We start from the raw sequence: 11,333 nt of genomic DNA on the forward strand, positions 1-11,333 counted from the left end.
CAGCAACGTGATGTAGCTGAACTTCATTGATACTCAAGTGACGGCTTGAAGGTCCTTAATCAAAGCTGTGCCTTGGAATCACTCAATATACACAAATATAGGCTAAATGTCAATCGGTTAAAATATCACTATTCTAATTCTGACAACCTGCACCTGCAAAATGTAAATAAGTCGAGCTTAATGCAACATTTGACTTAAATGCAGTGTGACAAGTCAACACCTGATGAGTTCAGAGGAAAAAGCTGCCACATCCAGGTTAAATCAATAAAACATTTATTTATGTATTAAATTGATTGTTAAGAGTCAAATAAGGAATTCGTGCAATTTGGAATATCCAAGTTTGAATGTTATTTGATCAAAGTCCCTTAATAACAGGCCACAGACCTGACTGCAATATATAGTGTGTATTTTTTATTTGATTACACTTTTACATTACTAGGTTCCATTTTTTTATGGTTGGGTTGTACATTAAATGAAAATTTATTTGTGCTAATAAATCTTTTGAATCTTTCTTCTTTTTTTTTTTTTCTGAATTCAGTTTGTGTTTATTCTGTATTAATTACGAGTACAATCAAGCACAGGTGTTTATTGTACGCGATACAAGTTTTTGAATACAAAAAGTGACAGCGAGCCACGGCCAGTTCTCCTTCATGCACGTTTCACCTCTCCGCCGGCGTGGTACGTCGTCCAAAGGATTTTCATGTTGTTCAGTATTTACAATATCGCTACGAGCAACTGTGACTCTGCGGCCCGAAACAACATCTGTCCAGTCAGTTAATCTGTATTTGAATTGTAGTCCCGGTAGGTTTCTCTCTACCACCAGCGGTAGTGGGCGTAGGCTCGGTTGGCTTCAGCCATCTTGTGCAGCTCGTACTTCTTCTTGATAACGTTGCCCTCTTTGAGGAAGGCAGCCAGCAGTTCCTGGGACAGTTTTTCATACATGTGAGTGCGTCGGTGTTTGTTATCCCTGCACTCCGTGATCATCCATTTCATGGCGAGGAAGCGGCGTCTGTTGTCTGTAAGCGGGATGGGCACCTGGGATGGGGGGGGACGGGGGTGTCCAGACAGGAAGTAATTAGTCATCAACAAATGTTTCTCAAGACATGACACGCATCCCATTTTTACATTGGTTACAGCTGTCAGAAAGCAATTCAATGCACAATACCGCTCAACAGACTGACCTGGTAGTACTTTCCACCTTTCTGTATGCTGGCCAGCCCAACGACAGGCTTACAGTTCTCCAGAGCGTGGTGGAAGATGGCGTAGGGGTTACACTCGATCTCTTCCTTCTGCCCTTCTGAAGCCTTGTGATATTTCTCCACCTGTTTCTTCTTTATGTTCTCCAGCGTCTAAGAAAAAAAGAAGACGTGCTAAGTTTTATTTTATCAGGGTCAACAACAAGACTGAGAAGAGCTTGTTAGGATTTTTTTTTTTTTTTTTTTTAATTTTTTTTTTTACCTGCATCATGATCTCTCTAGCCAAAACCTTGTTTCCGTGCGTCATCATCATGTTGATGAATTTACTGGGAAAAAAAAACAATAAAGGATCTTCTCACATGGACTTCCACACACACACACAGATTATACCAAACATGTGATCCTCTCTTGCACTGAGCTGGTATGTTTGTTTGTTCCACCTGACGACGGCGTCGCTGAAGACGGAGCTGGTGACTCCGCCGGTAGCCGCCTTGATGGGTCTGAGCGCTTTGAGCTCCTGCCGCTCCTTCTCCTCAGCGGTCAGCTCGGTCTCGGGTCGGCCGTAGGCCTCCTTCCTGACCTCCGGCTCCAGGTAGTAAGGGTTGTATCTGCTCCATCGCACCAGGAACACTCTGGAAACAGGATATACAGAGACAGAGAGAGCGCAGGTTTAAGGTTGAGACAGATTGTTGCCTCTGTCAGAGGTTTTCTTTTTTTTTTTTTCCTACCAGCTGTCATCCACGTAGGAATTGTTGGGTTACCGTCTGTACTGTTGGCAGGTTTTGTTGGAGGAACTTAACTGCGCTAAGTTCCCTGAGATGAGTATATTTTATAAATAAAATTGAATCTAATCTGGTTCAGCTTCTCAGATGGTTTGGGTTTGCCGTTTTATACGATGGTAAACTGAAAATCTGGACAAAACAAAGGGAGATCATCTGAAGACGTCCTCATGCTCTGGAAACATTTTCGCTGTTTGACATTTAATAGATGAAAGTTAATTCAACAAAAAAAAACAAAAAAAATAGAAGACATTGTTAACGTGTGATGTCCATTTCTCGTCATTTCTGAAGAATTTCTTGCGTAAATAATGAAAAGGTTGAATAAAAACAGATCGATAATAATTATATTAGCGTATTAATAATGAAGAAATAACCACCGTTGCAGCCCTGTACATTCGTTTTTGCCAACTTTTCAGGGGCTGATATTTAACACTGGAGCGAGCTACTATATTAACGTTTTGAACACGTATAACAGACATAATGCGCAGATAACATGCTCATATTATTGGTCTAACGCCGCCTGTTAATAACTGCGTCTTGATCAAAGTCATATTTACCTTGGTGTCCAAGGTTTTAGTAATCCTGACAAGGAAGCGGTCATCTTGAAAATGTGTGTGTCAGTTAGGACCCTGGGTTAGTATCTGCTGCAGATGCCTTCTCGAAAAAAAAAAAAAAAAAAAAAAAAAAAAAACTGAATTAAAACCCCACGTTTCATCCGAAGGATTTTGAAATCAACGTCGGAGCGAGATCAAAAAAATATATATTTTTTTAAAATATAATATGTTTTGTGTTATTTGTAAAAAAAAAAAAAATAAAAAATAAAAAAAAAAAAAAATTCCCACCAATGACTTTGGACTCTCGCGAACACGCCGGTGACATCACGCGATGTTTTTAGTGCTATGGCGTACCAGGAAGGGGAGTCGCTTGAATCTTGGCTCAGTGAGTGATTAATCCCATTTTTTATGAATTAAATCAAACGAATAATTAGCTCGGCACATCGGTCCGGGTTTTACAGGGCGAGAACGGGCGTCTGTGCAGAAACCGTCCGCTCGCTGAGAGTCGCTTTGTGGCTTTTAGACAGCCAGCTGAGACCCAGGCAGGGCAGTGTGTGTGTGTGTGTGTGTGTGTGTGTGTGTGTGTGTGTGTGCATCATGAGCAGGATGGGTGGAGAGCTGCACTTTATACAATGTTCTGGTTCACAACGACAACTGAGGGGCGGCGTGCAGTGATTGTTCAGAGGCACGAAGCCCCACAGATAAGTTTATCCTCTGTACAGCTCGATGCAGCTTTCAGGGCAGAAACAGGACGATGAATGAAGCAGCACTGTAAACAATGAACAATACATCAGGTTGTTTTTTTTTTTTTACGAAGAGGAAGAAGGATAACGGTTTGTGCATCGTCATAGTGAGTGCAGGACTCGCAGAGAGATGCTGTGGCGCCTGGGAATTAGAGAACCCTTTAAAATGTCTGTTCTGCATAAATATAACCCAAAACATTAATCGGAAGTTCACACAAGTCCCTGCAAGGAGATCAAGAAAACCAAAAAAAAAAGAAAGAAACTAACGAACCAAAAATATCAGTCAGGTGTTTTCAATCAGTGGAAGGATCATCAAGAGCCTCGTTTTATTTAAAGAACAGGGAGCCATTAAAGTCTGAGCTTCACAACCTCGTTTGTGAACATGTATCATTATCATAAAGGTTGCAAAACCATCTCTGAAGATCTGTTTCAGTTATTTGTTGGTACTGACTACTTTTACGATTTAAGATTTTACCTCAAATTTAATATTACTGAAAATGGACCAGTGGCTCCCAGTATTTTTTTTTTAGCCTGTGACCCCCTTGCAAAAAAGACGTGTTTGGTTTGTATTACATTTCATATTTCAGATGTCTATGAGTAAAAAGTGAACCCCCCCCCCCCCCCCCCCGCCCCCCTCTAAACCTTTCAGATCATTACATTTGTATTATGTAGTGTATGTAAAAGCACACTTTTCCTTAATCATCCTGGTTTATTTGGTGCAAATGTCTTTCTGTTGCAGATAAAGCCACCCATCCAACAAACAGACAAGAGGACTGGGAGTACATCATCGGCTTCTGTGATCAGATCAACAAGGAACTGGAAGGGTACGTGTAATGCAAAGCTTTTTTTGTTGTTGTAAACTTCAGTCAGCTCGCGAAAAGTTTTTTTTTATTTGGACTTTCTTCTTGCAGCCCTCAGATAGCGGTAACTCTGCTCGTGCACAAAATCCACTCACCACAAGAATGGGAAGCACTTCAGGCTCTAACAGTAAGAAAAGCTGCGTGTAGTTGTCAACAAGAGCTTTTTTTTTTTTTTTTTTTGTCCTGAACTAGTGAACCAACCGCTCTCATAAATATCTTGTGTACAGGTATTGGAGGCATGTATGAAAAACTGCGGGAGAAGGTTTCACAATGAAGTGGGAAAATATCGATTTTTGAATGAACTGATTAAAGTCGTTTCTCCAAAGGTGAGTCGCCTCCAAAGGGGTTGAGACTTAAATCTATTGTGCAGGACGTCTGTTACATTCAAGCCAAAGAAGTTTGACACGATGCTGATTAAGCCAATCGGTGACAGATAAATCTCTGCGTTTCACAGGATATGATGTTTTTAAATGTGGTGTGTCTGGTGAGACATTCCCACTGGATGAATGCGGATAAAATAATTCAATCACGAGCCTCTTCTCTATTTTTTTTTGCAAACGTTATAATCGGAACGAAAGGTTCAAATTCTGACCACCGTTTTCCAAAGCCTATTTACAGTGTGCATATGATGCATGCACGTCAACCGGGTTTTTGGTAATTACTCCCACTGGCAGAAGGGGGAGACATCAGTTGAACTCTGCAGGTTTACTGCTCATAAAAAAATGTGCTGAATGGCCATCCAGATGCTACATATCCTCTTTGTATTTTCAGTACATGGGCGACAGCGCGCCCGAGAAGGTGAAGAGGAAGATCGTAGAAATGCTGTACAGCTGGACGGTTGCTTTTCCCAATGAGACCAAGATCAGCGAAGCGTACCAGACACTGAGGCGACAGGGTGCGTGGAGACGTGGAGCCATCAGATGCCACGATGAACATCATACACGGGAAATCGTTAATCCAGTTCTCGCTCTCTTCACCAGGCCTCGTGACACATGACCCAGAGATACCGCCGGACAGGACTCTGATTCCTTCTCCTCCGACACGACCGAAGCATCCAGTGTTTGACAACGAGGACATGGGCAAGGTGAGCGATTGAAGGCAAATAAAAGACGCTCCGGAACTCAGGATATCAAGCAAAGAACAGTCTGTTTATGAGCAAATATCACAAAAGCAGATTGAAAGTTTTGAAGTCTGTGTCTGTGTAGTTGCTTGCTGAGCTTCTCCGGAGTAAAAATCCCGAAGACCTCCAGGAAGCCAACAGATTAATCAAAAACATGGTGAAAGAGGTGAGACACGTTTTAATGTTCCAGATCCGGCTTCCCGAATATTTAGAATTCACCTTAAAGCTGTTCCTGCTCTGTTTCTGACGCGAGTGCTCTTCTGTTTTGTTGCTTTTTGTCAGGATGAGGCTCGTGTGCAGAAGGTTTCCAAGCGACTGAACACACTGGAGGAGGTGAACATCAACGTCAAGCTGCTGACCGAGATGCTGTCCCACTACAATAAAGACAGCTCCAGTGACTCGGACAAGGAGATCGTTAAGGTGCGTGTCCGCACGCAAGCACACACACGGTGAACGTCTTTGATCTACAAGGACAAAACTGGAAGAGCTGCTTCTCACAGACAGAAATGAACAACACGCCGTTTATAGCCACATACCGAGTTGTTGTTATTTTGCACATGACCATGTTGCTTTAGAAGTCTAAAGTGTGGTAACTACGTTGTATTTAAACCTCCTCTGTTTCTCTCCTCAGGAGCTCTATGAGCGCTGCGACAAGCTGAGGCGGGCTGCTTTCAAAATGGCCACCGAGACAGAGGACAATGACACCAGTTTAGGTTTGCCGGATTGGTATTGTCTTTGTCTGAAGAAGCCCTGCATTTCCATTTTTTTGTTTTTTGTTTTTGTTTCTTTTCTATCGTGTCACTGCGTGTGATCTGTAACCCCCTGACCTTTGTCCCCTTAGGTGACATCCTCCAGGCCAGCGACGACCTCTCCAGGGTCATCAACTCCTACAAGAAGATCGTTGAGGGGCAGCCGATCAACGGCGACAGTGAAGAACCTCGACCTGCAGCTGGTCACAGTGAGACCGGTGAAAGACAATTATGTTTTTGCATTCTTATGGAAAAAAAACAAAAAAACAACGCGACGCTGCAGGTATACTACAATCAGGTTTCATCTGCTTCCCCCTCGACAGAGACCACAGATACACTGATTGACCTCGCCGGCCTTGATACTCCGAGCCCTCCTCAGCCCGTCCCCGCTCCCCCCCAGCCCTCGTATCCTGTCCCCGCCGACCTCACGGCATCCCCCATCCCCGTCCTGCCGCCTCCTCCCAAACGCCTGGCCGGCTCCCACGGCAGTCAGAGCAGCAGCCCGAGTCACCCCCCGCTCGACAAGGCCTTTACTGCGCTCTCTCTCCTTGATGATGAGCTGCTGTCTCTTGGTACAACCTTTGTGACTCGTTCAGTTTTGGGTGAAGGGCGGCTACAGGCAGTAGCTGGTGAGCTCAGCTTAGCTTAGCATAAGAACTGGAACACAGGGGAGACAGCTCGCCTGAGTCTGTCCACCATTATCAACTGAGTCTACCATCACTGTCAAAGCTCACTAAAAAAAACAAAAAAAACACCTGATATCTTGTTTGTTTATACCGGAGCAGTAACTTCTGCTGGTTGCTTGGTAACCGCTCTCTGTAGCCTGTAGTCCAGCAGTAACCCCCATTCAAACCACAAAGTGTTGTTTTTAACACTTCAGTTTGTGGCCCATTAAACAAACAAGATGCAGCATAATTACTGTGCCAGGCTTTCCCCTTGTTTCCTGTCCATACGCTAAACTAACCTCTGCTAGCTGCAGCTTTATATTTACTGCTCAGGTAACAGAGTGGTGTCAACGTCCTCATCTGTCAATCAGCGTACTTCTCAATATTTCAAACTGTTGCTTCGATGTCGAAATCTGTTTTGTGTATTCCGTGTGAGAGAGAATAAGCAGCTAAAAAGACATTTTAATATTCAATGCAACACGTCTAAAACTTCAGCAAAGACCAAAGACTTTGTCTCATGTTTGCACCTTCTTTCAGGACTGAATGACCCTCCTACCTCTCTGAGCAGCCAATCAAAACCCACGTTGGATGAACTGTCCAATCAGTGGACCTCCATGCAGGTACATCTGATATGATTTACCACAGATTGTTAGTCAGTGTGTAGCAGGAGGGGGGGTGAATAATCTTGTGTCCTCTGCAGGCCCCAGCAGCGAGTTTGGATATGTTTGGCAGTGTAGCCTGTTCAGGTCCAGTGGCGCCCCCTGCTGAACCGGGCGCCACGCACACTCTGCAGAGCCTGCAGGACCTGGCAATGATGGACTTTTCAGATCACAAGAGGTACAGAGTTATCCACAGTAAAGCTATTTCTCTCCCTGCTGTTCAACTGAAAATGATAAATAAAAAAAAATAAAAAATTGTATCGCATAGAATTCTCTCCTATTGATGTCGGCGCTCTTATCCGCCTTACCTTATCTGATTATTTCTCAGAGGCACCACTGTAAGGTCTCACAGCGACCCATTGAATGTGATTTTCAGTTTGTCCGGCCAGCTGACGGCCAGAGGAAGCGGCTTCAGGATGCCGGCAGCAGCAGCGTCTCCCCTCGTGCATGGGAAGGGCTCTCCCTCCTCAGCCTCTCTTCTCCAGGGCACCACGCCCGGCTCTCCTGCCTTGTCCCATGCCAAGTCCCAGAGCCTGGGCTCGGCCCCAGGCAGTCCGCTGTTCCGCTCTATGTCCCCCTGCCAGCCGTCCCTCCAGGGCAGCCCGGCCAGAGGCACAGACGTCTCCCTGAGCAACGTGCACGTCCCTCTGGAAGCCATCAGACCGAGTAAGAACGACAAAAAGGGAAGGAAGGAGTGACGGGTTGACCGGCTTGACTGGTCAATAAGATGCTAAATTACTGGTTCTATCACTGTCATATGTCTGGTCACGCCTGGCTGCCCCTGATTGGCCGTGTCCTCTCTGTTCTGTCCTCAGGTAAAGTCTTGCCTGTGACCGCCTACGATAAGGACGGTGTTCGTGTGCTGCTCAACTTTGCGTCTAACTGTCCTCCCGGCAGGCCCGACGTGTTGGTAATGGTGGTGTCCATGCTGAACACAGCCCCCCTGCCTGTTCACAATGTGGTCCTGCAAGCTGCTGTGCCCAAGGTAAAGACGTTCATTCTCATGTCTCATGTTCTTCTGGTTCTGTGGTGTCATAGTAAACCTCACCTGGTGTTGACTTTTACGTTTTTGTTTCCTTATTTATTGCGGGGAAAATCGACATTAGACTGCAGCTGTGATTGAAAACTATCCAAGAATCTAGTTGTCTCAGCCCACACTTTCTCCTCCCGCTGCCCGTCATCTCTCTGCTGTCACCTCATCAAAGGGTTATTAAGTCCATTCTTGAAACGTTACTCACACACTCCTGCAAAGATTGAAAGGTTAATTGTTTGCCGTGACCATTTCTTCCCTCCCTACTGGTGGTGAAAAGATCCTCTCTTGTGGGATTTCATTATAAGTGATGAGGGAAAAAAATCCATCCATCACTCTGTGGAAATGAATTCTTGAGTTCAGGCACAGATGATATGAGGCTTCAGCAGTCTTGTATCTTTTTAGTGCAACATTTCCTCAGCCAACCACAATAAAGAGAAACGCAAAGATTGAGGCATTAAAATATGACTGGTGCTGGATTGGATCATTTGAGAGGGAGCCTCTGCCTGTGATTGGTTGATAGGTTGTGGAAGGGTCAACGTCGGGGACCGGTTAGCGGACAGTAAAACAACCAATCACAGAAGTGTTGCGTTAAGAGCGTACGTCCCTTCGGCTGATCCACTCTGGTGACAACCTAAAGATACAGTGTTGACTCTTCCATTTATCTTCCACCAGTCAATGAAGGTGAAGCTGCAGCCGCCATCAGGAACAGACCTGGCTCCATTTAACCCCATCCTACCTCCAGCCTCCATTACTCAGATCATGCTGCTGGCCAATCCAACAAAGGTAGGTGACGTTAATAAAACGTGACGGCAAAGTAGTGCCCAAAAACCACGCACGCAACCTCCGAGGTGCAATTGAGCATCTTTGTGTGTGTGTGTGTGTGTGTGTGTGTGTGTGCGTGTGTGCGTGTGCGCGTGCGTCCTCACAGGATAAGGTGCGTCTGCGCTACAAGCTGGCGTTCACTCTGGGAGAGCGTCTGTGCAACGAGGTCGGAGAGGTTGACCAGTTCCCCCCACCAGAGACGTGGGGTCACCTATAGCAGCGTGCAGGCCTGCTACTACCCAGCAGGGACAGGCCGCGGTTCGTACTCCATGAAGGGGTGTGTGTGTGTGTGTGCGTGTGTGTGTGTGTGTGTGTGTGCGCGTGTGTGCGTGTGTGTGTTCGTGTGCGTGCGCGCATTCACGTTCACATCCATCCCAGAGAGAAAAGGAGGGGCGGGGGGGGGGGGGGGCTAAATTCAGCTGCACTCTACCTTTCAGCTTGACATTCCTTATAGTTGTTCTTTTGTTTGGCCATTGTTATTACTGGCACTGAGATGTTAACGACAAACACTAAGAGTTGTATTTATACAGTGCTTGTACTTTTCTGCAGATATCTAACAAACTCAAGATAGAGAGTGGTAATGGTGCTTACAGGTTATTGATATATATATATATATATATATATATATTAATGGATATTCCCTGAGATGAATTTCGCAGATTGGAATGTATTATAAATGCAAATCGGTGCATTAGAGCTCTGCCTCAGCGCAGCACAGCAAATATTTAAAGAGAAATTAAACTTGAAGTTAACAGAGCCTAAGAGCCAGCAGCTGCGCTTTTATTTATTCCTAAAGAATATACTTGAACATTGAAAAATCAAAGTTTCTTCAGATGGAGTTTAAATGAAGAATTCAGTCACATATCATCGCTGCAGAAAGATCAACAGATTTGTGTATTTGACTCTTTTATTTGACATGCCTTAGTAAAGTGAACTCACTGATGTAGCCCTGTGCCAGATTAGTTGACCAACGGTGTAGTGCTGCAAAGGCAAGGTAAGGCAACCAGCGGCACTTAGATGGTAATTTGTAACTGCAGATAGGCCTTTATGAGTCCAACACTGGTTTTTATTTCCCGTGATTACTTATTTCTTTCTTTTGAAAGTCAGTAAAAAAGTGATTTCAGCCACTTTAGTTCCGTGTTTAAAAAATGGTTATTCTGCTACCGGTGTCAGTATTGGGAGTATTTCTGTCTTACTTATTATTATTATTATTATTTTCAGTTTTCTAGTATTTCAGTGCATCATTCCAACTTGAAAATGTAAACTGAACAACCTGAATATACATCTGTCAGCAGGCGGATTACCTTCTAGTGTGCATCAGTGCGATAAAGTGGAATTGTGCCAAGTACATTTTCACAAGTCGGTTAAGTCGATCCTCCCTGACACTGGATTCAGGAAATATTCAGACCTCTTCACGTTTTGCACATGTTGAAAGATGTATTTTAAACTAGATAAAAGTTCCATTTTCGTTCACACATTCAATCAGAGCCCGTCCGGCTCCACGGATTGGATGGGATCCCTCAGTCATCTTCAGGTTTCTCCGCAGATGTTCTGCGAGCTTTAAGTCTGGGTTTCGGCTGAGCTCCGCAAGAACAGTCAGACTTGGCCTGAAGACACTTCAACATTCGCGGCATTCTCGGGGTCATTATTGTGCTGAAAGACGAGTCCTCATCCATCTCAGGTTGCTGCACTCCGGCTCAGGTTTTCTGTATTTGGCTGCATTTATCCCTCCCTCAGTTGTGAGCAGCCTCCCAACTGCTGAGAAGCATGCACACAGCACGAATTCTTGTCACCTCGGACCAGAGGCTCTATTTTTCCTCATGCCGTCGGTCCTTTAGATGCATTTTGTCAAATTTCAAGCAGGGCTGTCACACGTCGTATTCTCAAGAGTAGCGTTCATCCAGCCGCCGTAAAGGGCGAGTAGTTTAAGTATGGTTTACGCTCTGGCAGCTTCTCCCATCTCTGCCGAGGACCTGTGGAGTTCAGTTACTGTGATCGTTGGGTTTACGGTCACCTCCCCGATTAAAGCCCGGCTTGCTTAGTTTCTCATTTTAGCTGGACAGCCAACTCTATGAAGAGCCCTGGTGGTTTCAGACTTCTTCGTTTTAACAATGACTGAGGCCACCGAGCTCCTGAGAATACTCAAAAGCTTT

The 11,333-nt window shown here is 44.9% G+C and overlaps 2 protein-coding genes across 2 annotated transcripts; one reads left to right on the plus strand and one right to left on the minus strand.

Annotated features, from left to right (window-relative positions):
- Positions 1–571: 571 nt before the first annotated feature.
- Positions 572–2,590, minus strand: mrps7 (mitochondrial ribosomal protein S7). The gene is made up of 5 exons (XM_069149200.1): positions 2,533–2,590; positions 1,637–1,828; positions 1,459–1,522; positions 1,182–1,349; positions 572–1,035 (listed from the first exon to the last, which is right to left on the minus strand). The coding sequence occupies exons 1-5, from the start codon at positions 2,574–2,576 to the stop codon at positions 814–816; spliced, it is 690 nt and encodes a 229-aa protein (XP_069005301.1). The 5' UTR covers positions 2,577–2,590; the 3' UTR covers positions 572–813.
- Positions 2,591–2,865: 275 nt separating this feature from the next.
- On the plus strand, positions 2,866–9,574 carry gga3b (golgi associated, gamma adaptin ear containing, ARF binding protein 3b). Its single transcript, XM_069149202.1, has 17 exons — positions 2,866–2,914; positions 4,012–4,096; positions 4,184–4,259; positions 4,360–4,458; positions 4,904–5,027; positions 5,113–5,216; positions 5,338–5,418; positions 5,535–5,672; positions 5,884–5,965; positions 6,094–6,219; positions 6,325–6,573; positions 7,204–7,286; positions 7,367–7,503; positions 7,702–7,991; positions 8,141–8,310; positions 9,031–9,141; positions 9,287–9,574. The coding sequence occupies exons 1-17, from the start codon at positions 2,875–2,877 to the stop codon at positions 9,395–9,397; spliced, it is 2,106 nt and encodes a 701-aa protein (XP_069005303.1). The 5' UTR covers positions 2,866–2,874; the 3' UTR covers positions 9,398–9,574.
- Positions 9,575–11,333: the final 1,759 nt, after the last annotated feature.

Source organism: Embiotoca jacksoni, unplaced genomic scaffold (assembly GCF_022577435.1).
Source record: "Embiotoca jacksoni isolate LCO1_2020_lvr unplaced genomic scaffold, fEmbJac1.0.p SCAF_15, whole genome shotgun sequence".
Taxonomy (NCBI): Eukaryota; Metazoa; Chordata; class Actinopteri; family Embiotocidae; genus Embiotoca; species Embiotoca jacksoni.

What these genes read in the sequence shown, in the direction of transcription:
- mrps7 (XM_069149200.1), bottom strand. Translation starts at nt 2,576, where the DNA reads ATGACCGCTTCCTTGTCAGGATTACTAAAACCTTGGACACCAAG. An exon ending in TTCAGCGACGCCGTCGTCAG is followed by an intron (nt 1,523 to 1,636) that starts GTGGAACAAACA and finishes TTTTTTTCCCAG; the next exon opens with TAAATTCATCAACATGATGA. An exon ending in AAGGTGGAAAGTACTACCAG is followed by an intron (nt 1,036 to 1,181) that starts GTCAGTCTGTTG and finishes CCCCCATCCCAG; the next exon opens with GTGCCCATCCCGCTTACAGA.
- gga3b (XM_069149202.1), top strand. Translation starts at nt 2,875, where the DNA reads ATGGCGTACCAGGAAGGGGAGTCGCTTGAATCTTGGCTCA. An exon ending in ACAACGAGGACATGGGCAAG is followed by an intron (nt 5,217 to 5,337) that starts GTGAGCGATTGA and finishes GTGTCTGTGTAG; the next exon opens with TTGCTTGCTGAGCTTCTCCG. An exon ending in TGCAAGCTGCTGTGCCCAAG is followed by an intron (nt 8,311 to 9,030) that starts GTAAAGACGTTC and finishes ATCTTCCACCAG; the next exon opens with TCAATGAAGGTGAAGCTGCA.